Consider the following 14434-nt stretch of genomic DNA (forward strand, 5'->3'; position numbering starts at 1 on the left):
GAAGACAAAAGCGGCCTGAATTTCCACATAATAGTCTTTTTAAAGCCCCACATCCATATGAACCCTAAAGAGGTTGTTTGTTCATCAGTTTAACAACACCTTCGAAATCTTCCTAAATTGATCCCCTCGTAGTTCAGTTCACCAGATTCTGCATGTTTATTCATGCTGATGTTAAAATCCAACATTATTTCTTGCTTGGTTGATCGGCATTTCCGATAGCCACGCTCAAAAGCCACTTTAATGTTGTCATTAGTTATGCTTCTCTGGTGGCCAAAGGATGGATCCCTTAAGTCGTAGGATCCAATAAGGTTGTATATGAATGGTTGGAGGAGATAAACTACATCAAATGAGCGAAGGAAAGACTCATTCACTGATGGAAGACGGGAGGAAAAGCCTTTTAATTGAAAATATTAAAATGAACAAAATCTCTGACACAGTTTTGGGCACATCTGAACAGCTACAGTATTTCTCTCTCCACCTTATATGAACGCCATTTAATTAGCAGGAAGCTGAAAAGTCTAGTGTTCATTTTTAGATTTTCTCACAGCTTTTGGGTGGTTTTAAGGTAAACTTTAATCCGATGTCTTCATTCATGATTTTTTAATCACATTTCTATCAAATTCTGATTGGTGGAATGTTTTCTGTTATCTGTCTCTTGTTGTTTGTCTAAAACTTGCTGTAATTGTTGCCTAACTGAGAAGTGCACATCTGAACAGCTACAGTAATTCTCTCTCCACCTTATATGAACGCCATTAAATTAGCAGGAAGCTGAAAAAACTAAAACAATATCTGATTCTTTTCTGGTGCATGTTTTGTTTTTGGGTTGTTTTTTACACATGCTGAAAGAATGTGTTGCATTCATATAAATAACTTTAAAAATGTTGGTTAAAGTTACATGAAAATGACTCCCGTGTATTCCTCTTGGTTTCCCAAACTGAAATGTGGTCTTATTTTCAAGTCTCTCGTTTGACTGTGATGCTTTGTGACAGAAGACAAATGGAAGTTGACCTGTAGATATAAGGTCAAGGGTTATTTAAAAATGGAAAAACACTTTAGAAAGACTTTATTGCCATAATGTTGTGTTAATATCAATGAAGAAAAGGTAAAAATATGTATTTTGCTCTCGTCCACTGCTGCCGTCTGGGCCAATTTACTCATTTTTACCCTTTACGGCCTTTCGCAACAAGCTTAATGAATATAGGAAACTGCTGGAATTATTTACATTTGTTGTTGCCAAAACAAACCATAGGGGTCCATATTAAATATTTAAGCGCCCAGATTATAAAAACAGAGAATTCCATGTCTATACTATATATAGTCCTATACTATATAAAGGTGCCACTACAGTGCTGTTACAGTCATTCCTCGGCTGAGATGACGGTGCAGATATGCCAAGAGTGCAGACTGACCAATCAGAGCAGACACTTGCATAGAACAGTCATGTTTTTACACCTGTGATTTTCTTACTATGACAAGTCAAAATGTGTGCCGTGAAAGAGGTTGCAGTGCCCCTGTTATGTGAACCAGCCGCCGCAACACACATGACTGAACCTCACGAGCCTCACGAGCCTCAGAACAGCATCAGTAAGTTACTCTGTCAGAGATGACTTTAACAGCAGCCAGAGATTAAACAGAGATTTATTCTTTGTTTTAATAAGTACAGTATATTACACCCTGCCGGGGACTAAAACTGCATACTGAATAAAATGGACCAACTTCATTGTTGTGCCTGGGTATAAAATGATCAGTTGCTATTGATCAATAATTTAGACAAGTGCCAGATTATTGACAGGAAGACAAAATATGTTAGGCCGGCTATGTTTGAGAAATCCACCATACACTCAATCACTGGAACAGAAATTGCTCCATGGTATATAATATTGCAGGCAGCTATGTTTCTTTTCCCCCTCGCAGATCAATGCTAATTGAGGTCCTATATGATGAATGTAGTCTGAGACGTTTTAACCCACTGACTGCTGAGCAGCAACCAGGACAGTTAGGCCACTGAACACTTTAGATCTTATTTTTTAATATATTTATATATATATATAAATATATATATTTTTTTATTTATTTTGGGTATTGGTATATATATATATATATATTCTCTTTCCATTCATTTTAATACATGAATATATATCTAGAATCAGCTGTTATTTTGAGGAGGATAAGTCATGATGCTAACCAGACAGCACTCTTTAATTCTTGCTTAAAATGTGAAAACCCTGCAAAATTGTTGTTAATATGTGCATCTACTGCAGCACGGGTTGCTTTACGAATTGACATTTCAAGATTTACTTTATAACTAATGACACCGTGATGTCTCCCCGGGGGCACAGCAGTACAATATGATGATCAGCACAGCAAACAGAAGGATGCTGGTCGATCCCTGAAGCCCTCCACACAACTCTCTGTTGGTGCAAATTCCTCTTTGTGGACGGCACGCAGCAGATGGGCTAAACCAAGCCATCAAGTGGAAAATAGACCTGTTGTGTTGTCACAGAGACATGTTACTATATAGTCTGTCTATGTGGCCACCAGAGGAAACTGTAAGAGGGGATTTTAACACATAGCAACAAGGGGAAGTAGTAATCATTCTTACCGTGCATTCACTGCATCAAGTGTTAATATCAAGAATTTTTATTTTCACTATCTGCCAAACCACTCAAACATAGTTTAAATCGTAGAGAAGGAGATTCCTGGCTTTTTATATACAGCTGATGCCATGTCTGACAGTGTAAATGTCTGACAGTGTAAACTATCACTATGGTTCCTGAATGTACTGTAGATTAGAAGTCCTGCAGCCTCTCAAACAGAATTAAAACACAAATATCCTGACTCATTGCTGCCACCTTGTGTCACTTTGAGTAAAAGAAAAACAGCTGTGCACTGAAAAGGTGTAAAAGCTTTGACAGTAGTTAGGCTTAACAAAAATGGGAAATGTTATAAACAGGAGGTTTCATTAATGGGGAAAATGAAATCAAAAGTATCAGTCATTATTTTGTTAATATAAATCAACTGCCTAAAATCATGTTACATATACTTGAATAGTATTTTTACTCCATATTCAACACATTTTTAAAATTGAAATCTAAATAAATAGAGAGCATTGGTATCTACCCGGTGAAATCTTCTATCCCTATATAGGTCATTTCATATATTATGTCACAATATTGCATGTTTTCTGGTCATTCAATAAATACATAGTCTATATGGGATAACCACATGATAAAGCGTATTCTTTTATACTCCCATGTAAATTAAATAATTAACAAATCGCAATAGAAACATTACAGGAAAATCTATATGACAAGATTTTTTTAGATCATTTTGAAAATACGTCATGATATCGTACCCCTAATAGGTACTTTAAGGACTTATGTTACATCACAGCAGATTTTAATAAGTGGAAAAGCGAAAAGTCATTTGTGGTGATATTTTACAATTTAATATTTCTTATATAATTCATATCCTGTATTACTGGGCAACATCACTTCAGCACAGGTACTTTTTACAAAACTTATTTCAAGAGTTTAGTGGGAAACAGTCATAAATTCCTATTCTAACTTCAATACTAGGCCATACAAGTATGTATTAATTAACAACAACAACATGAATTAAAGGGTTGCTTCACCCACGTCACAAGAAAATGTAAACATTTTCCCAATAATGTCTGGTGGCCTCTTTGCCATGCAGATAGTTCTACTGTAAGCAACAAAGCTGGTCCACAGTTAAAACTGTTGACTGTGAGGTCCGTGGATTATCCTGAGACAGGACATTGTTTCTGGAAGACACATGTACAAAATTGCATTCGCTTTCATTGTATTGTGGCGGCAATGGATGTCTCAGCTGCGGAAATAAAAAAAAACCTGGACACATAAAAGCATAATGTGTGATTCAGGTGAATTGATCCTTTAAATTGGCCCATTCATGCAAAATTAAATGTTCAATTAAACTCAAACATTTTTTTAATGTTTCTAAATGAAACATAAAGACGAATGTTTCTTACAATGGCATACACAGAAAGTAAAAAAAACAAAACACTGTACTTGCATTGCTTTTCTACAGAGCCACATTGTTACAACACTGAATGCTTAACAAATAGTGCAGTGATACCTTTTGTTACATGAGGCAGCGATTCTTAAAAAGGATATGGCCTTCTTCGGTCATTTGCAATCGCAGACTTATTTTCAGTTCCATGGTTACATATTTGGTCACATTCCGGTGAGGTTTGTTTTTTTTTTGTCCACATTATTTTTAAACTTGAGTGTAAAACATCCAGGTGTTCTTGGATTGTCTTGACGTTTCTTTGAGCGACTCACGTGAATGTGATGCAGCGGAGAGTGACGAAGACACCTGTAACAAAGGAAGGGAAATGTTGATTACAATTGACTGTCAACACCATGTATCTGCTGCAAATACACTCAGAATACATATCAAAAGATAAACAGTAGATATACTGCTCATATGACCTACCTGTGTGCACTTGTTGGACAGACAGATGGCCTTTTGGCTAAATCTGGAGATTGATAAAGGGAGCAAACCCCAGCACATCCTGAAGAAGCACCAGAGCCCTCTGTAAAGGCGGCTCAACATCTATTACTACATTGCGCTTCCGTAGAGGATCCAGGCTCGATTCTGTCACATTGTGACAGTGATTCACCTTCAGGGACTGCAGCTTCGGGCAGTACTCTGCAAGAGTCCTGAGAGCACAGCATGCAGAGGATCTTATGGATGGGTGCATAAGTGAGGTGGTGCATGAAAAAGTGTGGGCAGGGATGGCACAAACTTAGCTGGATTACACTTGAAAATAAGATGTGATATACCTGATGGACTGGTTCCTGACCCGCAGGCAACCTGTCAGGTCCAGCTGCTCCAGGCCCCTGCAGTTCTTGGCCACTTCCTCCACCGACTCATCAGTGATGTTGGCGTTGACTGCCAAAGATAGAGACCTCAACTTCAAACACTTCTTCGCCAAGTAGCAGATGGCGTCGTCTTTGAGCTGGCGGCAAGCGGTGAGGTCAATCGACTGCAGCCCCCCACAGTGGTCGGCAAGGCTGCGCAGGGACAGACTGTCTACCCACTCGCAGTGCGCCAGGCCGAAGTGCTGGAGGTGCATGCAGCTCAAGGACACGGCCACCAGGGAGTGGCGGGTGAGGCAGACACACCCGCTCAAGTCCACCCTCTGCAGGTGCTGGTTCTGGCCGATAACCGGCAGCAGCTCCTTGTCTGTCACCGAGTCTGAACAGCTCTGAAGTGACAGACTGTGGAGAACTTTGTTGTCTTTTAACATGGAGCAAAACACTTCCTTGGGAATGGATGGTCCAATCTGTAAATATCAAAACAGACAGCAGACTTACATAATCATACTTCTCAATTTACAATAAATATCTATAGGCTATAAAACTCTCACTCATCAAGACTTACAGAGGACAGATCAAAAGTCCTGCAGTTGGCTAGATACACCTGGATGAGGCTGTGGAACTGCCTGCTCACCCTCTGCAGGCTGACAAGATGTTGCAGCGGCAAATAGCACAATATATGTGGAACAAGGACATCCTCCCAGGGCAAGTCCAAAAGATGACATCTGCTTAAGAAATGCAAACATTGTTTTACAGCTGAACTTTGACACTGTATGCAAAAATCTAGCCGTCATAAACACAATTTAATGGATAGATAGATACTTTATTGTCTTTGCACACAAGTACGAAACTTAGAGATGCCATAACAAAAACACAGAAAAAGCACACAATACAGAAACACTATGAATACACAACATATCTACAGTAAAAATACAGATATAAAAAGTATAGAAATGTGAAGAGTGCATGAAATAGAGCATGTGTTCAAGGGAAATACTGCACTGAGGGATTAATTGCACCATCACTGTAGGATAATAAACAGACAGTTAAAATTAGAGCATGGTCTGGGTGGTAATACTGCAGTCAATAATGCAACAGTTAAAAAAATAAAATAAAAAAAAAATATATATATATGCCAAAGAAAAGTAAAAAGCAGTAACTAAATACAGTTTGTGGATATTAAATATAGGTTGATGTTAAAAATGGTGTTAAGAGCAATGATAATTAACATGATATGTATGCAAAAAGTGGTATATCAGCCCTTTCACGGTAATATCTAATTAAAGATAAGGGCCATAAATAAATGGGAGCAACCACAACCAGCTAACGTTACATCCTTCGGTGTCCTGGTTGTTGTCGGTGTCGCTGCTAGCTGAGGAGCTAACCTGCCGGGGCCACCAATCCAGCTGTTTTTAAACACAAAACACCCTTTTTAAAAGGCACTTACGTCCGCAGCTTAGCTTCTTCATCCATTCTGAGTCAACTATGTTATACAGAGTTTTTAAGTACGTGTCGCTCTTCACATAGATGACAAAATAACGTATTTTCCTTTAGCATCTTGCAAGCGTCTGAGGTGTAACTTAAACCCAATGCTGCATTCACAGACTGTCGGAAATCGGGAAAGCTCATGAACTACCTCCAATCAAGTAACTCAATTTTGCGCCACTGGAAAAACAATCACTACCACTATCCTTTTAGTGAGTACATTAATGTCGTGTACGATTAAAGGTGTGCTTTTTAAATGTCCGAGATGTCTTATTTGAGTGACTTGGAGCTGATAAAATTATGGATTTACGCGTTTACGAAGAACGTTGAACGCAGCAGCTGTAATTTTCCGGGTTTACGTCATGATAATATTAACAATTTACATATTTGCTATAACGATTATAAAATAACCCTTTGAAAAGTCTTATAGATACTTTATTTTCATGTTATTTATATATTTTAATTATTTATTTAATAAAGAATATGAGCAATGTATAAAGCAAAATATAGTTACAAAGATCTGATCACGAAGAAATATAAGTAACATAAGTATAGGCCTATAAGTAAACATAAATATGTAACAAAATGCTGTGCATACTGTGCAGTAACTTAAGACTGAAAACTATGGAACAAAATATAAAGTCAATCTCATAAATATACAGCTGTGAACAAAATCCCGACAACGGCGAAGGGTGAACTTTATTTTGAAGGAGCCTGCCACCCATAAAAGTTGTCAACAAAAAAATCAAGCAAATCAAGTACACACTACGCAGTCCTAAATTTTACTCTTAATGTTTAACTTCCTTCTGTCAGTGTCAGTTAATAATAATAATTATAATCCTAGCAATTATATTTATAACAACTTTATTTGTAAAGCACATTTCATGCAAGAAATGCAGCACAAAGTACTTTACAAAAAGGAAATTGCATGACAAAGAATAAACATAAAACCAGGGATAGAATTCCATGATTAATGGAGCATATGATGGAAAATAAAACACACTTAATAATTATAAGATAAATAAGTAAAAATAATAATAAAAAAGGTAAAAATATTTAAATCAGAGCAGATGTTTCAGTTATAAAGAGGAAATTATCCGGCCAAAAACAGTTTGACCCATATATGCTTATTTTAATTTCCCAAATCCAATTAGCTGTCACCACATTAGCAGCCTCATTCCCTGGAACACGTGTGCTTAACAAATGTCCATCCTGTCGGCTCACCTCTGCCCAGGAGAACAATGAAGTCAGTCATGCTGAACAATTGCTGACCCATGAGTTATGTTTCAGTGAATGAGATGAGCCAACAGGATAGCTGAGTGAATACTCACTCTTGACTGACTACAATCCCATATACAAGCTAAAGTACAAGCATGGAGAATAAATCAATCTATGATTTCTCTGTTGAGACCCTGGACGGACAGTCGGTTCCGCTCAGTAACTACAGGGGTAAAGTGCTTCTCGTCACCAACGTTGCAACCTTCTGAGGGTCAACAATAGAGGAGGTAATATGCTACAAGAGCACTGATTGATTACAGTTGGATCACTTTATCTCATAACACATAACCTGGCGCAATCATTGTTTATTACAGATATTTGATTTTGTGTCCTGTTCCCTCAGTACCATCGAATGAATACACTGATGGAAATGTTTGGCGACCTCAACTTCACTGTCCTAGGATTCCCCAGCAACCAGTTCGGTCTTCAGTCACCTGGTGGGTACACTGCAACTTTGGAAATGTGACAGAAATAACAAATTCTTAACCTGAAAGTATACTGTACCAAGAGGAAAACACAGCTTTTACTCAGGTGCTGCACTTAAGAACAGTTTAACTTTATACTTTTTACTCCACTACAGTTCATTCACTTTTATATTGTAAATTACAAATACATTGTCAAAGATGACCAGTTATTCATGATTTCAGAACCTTCTGTCTGGTTGAGGCGCATTGTCACATTTCAGGTGACAATGAGTGATTTCTTCTTACCAAAATAATCAAAATGAGTACTTAACTTGTGGTGCTTTAAGTGCATTTTGCTACGAATACTTCTGCACCTTTAAGCAGGATTTTGAATGCAGGGCTTTTATTTGTAATGAGGTGTGTTTACCTTCATGTACTAGCACTTGTACATGCTAATGCTAAACATTTGACATCTTATTTTGAAGAACAGATTGTGTCCAGTACACACATGAGGCACATGTTACCTGTAACATTAATTTTTCCATATTTATTACTTGTAACATTAATATTCCCATATTTATTTTCAGCACACTTTGCACTTTTGTCATGTCATATATGTCATATATTATATCTACTTAAATGTATGTAGTCAAATGGTTGTTTACCTTTGTTTATTATGTTATCCTTGTTTTTACCTGTATGTCTATTTCTGTGAATGTATATTGAGAGCGACAAAAAGCCAGAGTCAAATTCCTTCTATGTGTTCACACTTACTTGGCCATTAAAGCTGATTCTGACTTTTGACTTGTTTTTCAGAGTTGAATCATGAAATTCTCAATGTTCTTAAGTATGTGAGACCTGGTGGGGGCTTCATACCAAAGTTTCCTGTCTTTGGAAAGGTTGAGGTGAATGGATTAAATGAAGAGCCTTTGTTCTCCTATCTGAAGGTAACGTGATTTATTTTAATACATCAGATTAAGGAATGACATTTGTTGTTATATAAAATACCTGTGCTGCTGCTGCTGCCATTTTGCCCTGAAAACAAATACCCAGATAGACTGTCATTTCTCATTCACCACAGGAAACATTGCCATTTGTGAACCCGGTTATTGGAGATATGAAGAAATTCTACTGGTCCCCAATCAAAGTCAATGACATTCGGTGGAATTTTGAGAAGTTCCTGATTACTGCAGATGGCACGCCCTTCAGAAGGTGAAGTTATAGATCATACACCGCAAGTTAAAAACCCAATCAGCGCTTCATTAGGTCAGACATCTGTAACGATAATAGTGGCTGTAATGTTTTCCCTTTACTGCAGGTATGAACTTCATTGCCCCATTGAGAATGTGGAGAAGGACATAGCCGAACTTCTCTGACTTCTCAAATCTTCAATTTGTCACCGGTGGCAGAGTGATGATCCCCCAGTAAATGCACCCGTGCACCTGGGCTGGATCTGATGAGAAGAGGGACAGACCTCAGGGTTTCAGTGCATTCACTCTGAGAACAAGTTCCCTTCAGCCACTGGAGGAGTTTCCACGTCAATGTCAGACCCTTCTCTAATGGGATAGTGTCTGCAAATCAAAAAATTTTTAAAAAATGAATAAAACACTATAAAAGTCATTTTCTGGTAGTTGCTTTTGTTGTCACACCTGATATTTCTATTATTGTTAATAGGTTGAATGGCTCACACAGCAGTTGTGAGCACTTTTAAATCCAGTGCTTATACTGTAGCTGAGCTCTTTATTAATAACTATCTATTGTCTTTTGTTTTACTTTTTTTATTTGTCTTTGCTCCTGCTTTATCTGTGTTTTTTGTCAGTTTGTATGCAGTTTTTAAAAAATGTTTTGTCTTTATGTAAACCTGGTCCATGGGAATGCGTTATATAAATTAAGATGCCTTGCCTTTAAATTCGATTGTTAGTATGGATTGGAATTCCTCATTGGTGGAAAATTTCAAATACACAAATCCAAGTATATGAAAGTGAAACCTCCTTTTAATATATTTCTCTGTGAATGTATTGTGCATGTTAAAGCCCTTTCAACTTGTGAAAAAAAAGTATTTCAGCAAAACTTTTTAACATTATTGAAGAATATGAATTACAAGAAAAGCCCTAGCTTCATTCTTATTTAATTATTGAGGTTGGGTTTAATTGTATGTTCGTTTTTTTATTTTATTATAATTATTTTATCATAATTTAGCACCTTTGTAAGGAGCCATATTGTTTTCGCTAAAAAAACAAGTATGTATTGGAATTGGTCCTTATGACGACCCATCCTTCCTTTGCGCATGCGTACTTCTGGGTCTGTCAGACAGCAGCAGCCAGCAAACATGGCTGGTGTTGGTTTCCGACGGTTGGCCCAGGCTCTATCTAAAGGGAAAAGTCCTGGCATTTCAGCCCTTTTGTCGGGAACTAGAGCAGGTCAGTTATGTTACAGCTCCCGACTGTACTGTCCGATGAACTTCTTTTTTAAACACATCTCAGAGTTTAAGTGTAAAGCCTCAAATGGACGTAACCTTGACGTGCTAACGTTAGCTTGAGGCTAGCTGAGCGGTTATTCTGAACGGGATTTTGCGGGATTTCTTTATTCTTCTCCGCTTGCGAGCTTGGTTTAAATACGCAATTGTTTTTGTTTCAGCCTCTGGTGTGTCAAAGGATGATCTACCCGGTCCATTCCCGGCGACCCCCGAGCAGAAGGCTGCTGCTGCAAAGAAGTACAACATGAGGGTCGAGGACTATGAACCATATCCAGAGAACGGCGAGGGGTGAGCTTTGTTTTGAAAGAGCCTGCCATCTATAAAAGTAGTTTAAACTGTTCCTGTTGTCTCTACTGCTGAAAGATAACGTGCACAGGGTTCGCAAGGGTGCTCAAGGGTGCTGGGAATCCTTGAAAATACTTGAATATAAATGTATTGTTTTCAAGTTTTGAAAAGTGCTTGTATTTTAAATAAAGGGCTTGAAACTGCTTGGCATGTAAGTTAAATGGGAGGGCATATATTATATAAAACATAGAAAAAATATCCATGTTAGTTTCTGACATTTTTGCAGGTTATACCCAAAAGCAATTTCAGTCAAAAGCAAGGTTGCTTTGGGGACAACGATGACCTGGATGAATGAGAACATTCACAGGCTTAACAAGTTATATAAAATAGCTGGGGATTATATTTCTGTTGATGCAACTTTAATCAGTCACCCCTCTGTAGAAATCTGTCTCAGGAAAATAATTTTGACTGTTTATAGCACGATTACATCTAATTTAATGTGATGTTCAAGTGCAATAATAGGTATACTGAATATACTGGATACAATATGTAGTTTACCACAGCTGTAAGGTGCTGGAAGCGCATAAAAATGCTTGAATTTAACTTTGGAAAAGGTGTGTATTATTATATTTAGATACAGATACATCATCACTGCACAAATCGCCAGCAACAAAGCCAGTTACATGTGATGATTAACTGTCCTTGTTGTTTTTTTGTAGCTTTGGAGATTATCCAAAGTTACCAGAAAGATCTCAGCATGAGAGAGACCCCTGGTACAAGTGGGACCACCCTGACCTGAGGAGGAACTGGGGAGAGCCGGTGAGATACTGATGACTTTATTTCTTGCTATTTGAATTATTTCCTGTTGTGATACCAGGTGCACATGTACTGCCCATAAACTGACTAGAGATAAGAGCTTCACACTGACTGATCTATCATCAGTACTGTATTACGTGTCGGGCTATAAGAAATTGCAGTCATCTTTAAAGATACCATGCTATCTTTAGTGTTATGTGTATTCATACTATGGTATTGCTACTGCATTAGAGACACAACGCCTACAAAATATTATATATATTATTTATGAAGATTGTACATGCATAATTTTGTCTTCTATCATTGTAGCTTCACATTTTAATAGTTATAATAACATAAAAACATATTCTCTGAAGTGAAGAGTATAAGAGATGCACTGTGAAATTCTTGGCCGATACCGATGTTTACCCCGATAGGGACAAGCGGATGAAGGATGGATACCGATGTTTAAAATAACAAATTGGCTGATGCCGGTACTGATGTTTTTTTACACTATATGTGAAGGAGCACAAATTAAATTATACACAAAGGGCTTCCATCCTTGCCCCAGTTTTGAATAACTGTGTTTCTCCCTTGCTGCACCGACCGTGCATTCTGAGTATGGTCAGATAAATGCCTCAAAACACTTAATGACCTGTGTGATGAAGGTGTTTTTGCGTCCTTTGCATTCATGTCGGACAAATACAGCCTGCCTAATAGCCACACCTTTAGGTACCTTCAAATGAGACATTTTATCCCAACGCAATTCCCACGTTTTCTGAACAGCCTCCCTGAAGCTGAGATGGACCAATTCCTGTCTCTCAACGTACAACACAGTCGACTGATATCTGTCATTTATAACAAGATTGCTCTAATGAGCCCAGTCCCCAATGTATCTCCTAAAAATGCATGGAAAAGGATTTGAGGGTAAACATTACTGAGGTCCAGTGGAGGGACATTCTAAAACTGGTCCATTCATCCTCAATCTGTGCCAGGCACGGCCTATTTCACCAGCCCATTTCACCAACACTAAACTGGCTTAGATTTTGCAAAATTGATGCAACATAGCAGATAAAGATAAGCCACTGCAATCTCTGACTATCTTCTTATTTGTCAATAGGCCAACTGCAGTCGACAAGGCAATTATCGGGCGATAATGATGTTCGGCAGTATTCCGATCAACTTGTTTGTACAGAGGCACTGCATTCACCACACAAGGCCGTGCCTCTGTACAATCACCAGTTTACTTGGATGACAACATTAACAGTAATTACAGTATGTGATTGCCCATAACTCAGTGATTGTTCTCTGTCCATTTTTAGATGCAATGGGATTTTGACATGTACATCAGGAACCGTGTGGATACATCTCCCAGTGTGGTAGACTGGTCCACAATGTGCAAACAACTGTTTGGTTTCATCGGGTTCATGCTGTTTATGTTCTACGTTGGGGAGAAGTTCCCAGCATACCAACCAGTTGTAAGTACAGAGCAATGCTAGGATTTATTTAACATAATACACGCTATTTTCAGGGGATGTGAAATTACCAATTAATCATTAGCTTCACAGGGGAGAAGATGCCTGGCTCTAAGGGTGCACTCACACTGTCCATTTATTCTGCGCCCCGTGCTTTAGGGTGATTGTTCCCCCTCCATCTTCCCCCGGCTCGAATGCCTCTTGCTTATACGTCATCACCCGGTGCCGTGCCTGGGCGCAGTACAGTTTTACTCACACTGGTCAAACGAACTAGACTTTAGCCGTGAAGGGTGCATGGGCACAGTACGAAGGGACAGCGTGAGTGTGCCCTGACTCACCACTCTGGATTAGTGAATTGTTTATTTTCTCTTTTTTATATTATCTAATGACCCCTGATATTTACAGTTTTTAAAAAACCTACATTTAACATTTTCAGTTGCATAGTTTGGCTTACTGCTTCCACGTTATTTCTGTAGTGTACTGTAGAAGATCACATGTGCTACTAATTTCCTGTTCTGTTAACTAAATACAGTACTATTTACATGTTTACAGTAGATGTATGTTATTATTCTATGCATGTAGGCGTAATACACCAACACAGTTTTTTATTATGTTGTTGTATTTTGTATCAGTTTTGGCTGACTGCTGGACCAATTATCCAAAACATATTTGACTGTGAAAGAAAAACATGACTTTTAAATCTGCAGATTGAATTTATCATTGTACATTTCTGCTAAGACTTGAGGACTAGAGTGTTTGTCCTGATACTTTATTTGAGTATGCAAACCCAAATCTGAATACAGCATTTCTCTCCTCCATCCTCAGTAAACGTCCATTGTTTAGTAGCTTTTGAGTATGTTAATGTTAATTAATTTTTAGGGCTGTGCCACCTTTAGATGAGATACTTTTTAATTGTGTCATTTATTTGAATACATGCACTTTTTCCAATAAAGCATGTGTCTCTCCTCCAGGCATCGAAACAGTATCCTTACAACAACCTGTACTTGGAGAATGGAGGAGATCCAGAAAAAGAACCAGAGGAAGTCAAAAATTATGAAATCTAATGACTAAAGATCTGATCTTACTTGTGTATATATATTTCTGTCAAGAATAAAGACTTATGTGACATTAAATTCCTCACTGTGGTCCTCATGTTTTGTTTATAGAAAGAACATCAACCTGCCAAAGAATCTGTTTTAATGGCCAAGTGTGAACACATACAAGGAATTTGACGCCAGTTAAAAACAAAGATAACAAAAATGAACAACGGTAAACATAAACATTTAACCACTATGCGTACACACGCACACACACAGAGATATATAGATATAAACACAGGACAATAAAATTGTACGCATGATAATAATGCAAAGC

The 14434-nt window shown here is 38.0% G+C and overlaps 3 protein-coding genes across 3 annotated transcripts; 2 read left to right on the plus strand and 1 right to left on the minus strand.

Annotated features, from left to right (window-relative positions):
* Window positions 1-3542: 3542 nt before the first annotated feature.
* On the minus strand, window positions 3543-6409 carry fbxl15 (F-box and leucine-rich repeat protein 15). Its single transcript, XM_083933359.1, has 5 exons — window positions 6310-6409; window positions 5428-5587; window positions 4827-5329; window positions 4477-4703; window positions 3543-4356 (listed from the first exon to the last, which is right to left on the minus strand). Exons 1-4 carry the CDS (start codon window positions 6333-6335, stop codon window positions 4514-4516), a joined length of 879 nt encoding a protein of 292 aa, XP_083789485.1. The 5' UTR covers window positions 6336-6409; the 3' UTR covers window positions 3543-4356; window positions 4477-4513.
* Window positions 6410-7720: 1311 nt separating this feature from the next.
* On the plus strand, window positions 7721-9452 carry gpx9 (glutathione peroxidase 9; the record flags this gene model as incomplete). Its single annotated transcript, XM_083933097.1, has 5 exons — window positions 7721-7852; window positions 7969-8062; window positions 8846-8976; window positions 9111-9241; window positions 9348-9452. The coding sequence occupies 5 exons, from the start codon at window positions 7721-7723 to the stop codon at window positions 9403-9405; spliced, it is 546 nt and encodes a 181-aa protein (XP_083789223.1). The 3' UTR covers window positions 9406-9452.
* Window positions 9453-10316: 864 nt separating this feature from the next.
* Window positions 10317-14187, plus strand: ndufb8 (NADH:ubiquinone oxidoreductase subunit B8; the record flags this gene model as incomplete). The annotated part of the gene is made up of 5 exons (XM_083932923.1): window positions 10317-10449; window positions 10667-10793; window positions 11510-11609; window positions 12908-13063; window positions 14032-14187. The coding sequence occupies 5 exons, from the start codon at window positions 10317-10319 to the stop codon at window positions 14122-14124; spliced, it is 609 nt and encodes a 202-aa protein (XP_083789049.1). The 3' UTR covers window positions 14125-14187.
* Window positions 14188-14434: the final 247 nt, after the last annotated feature.

Source organism: Echiichthys vipera (assembly GCF_963691815.1).
Source record: "Echiichthys vipera genome assembly, chromosome: 18".
Taxonomy (NCBI): Eukaryota; Metazoa; Chordata; class Actinopteri; order Perciformes; family Trachinidae; genus Echiichthys; species Echiichthys vipera.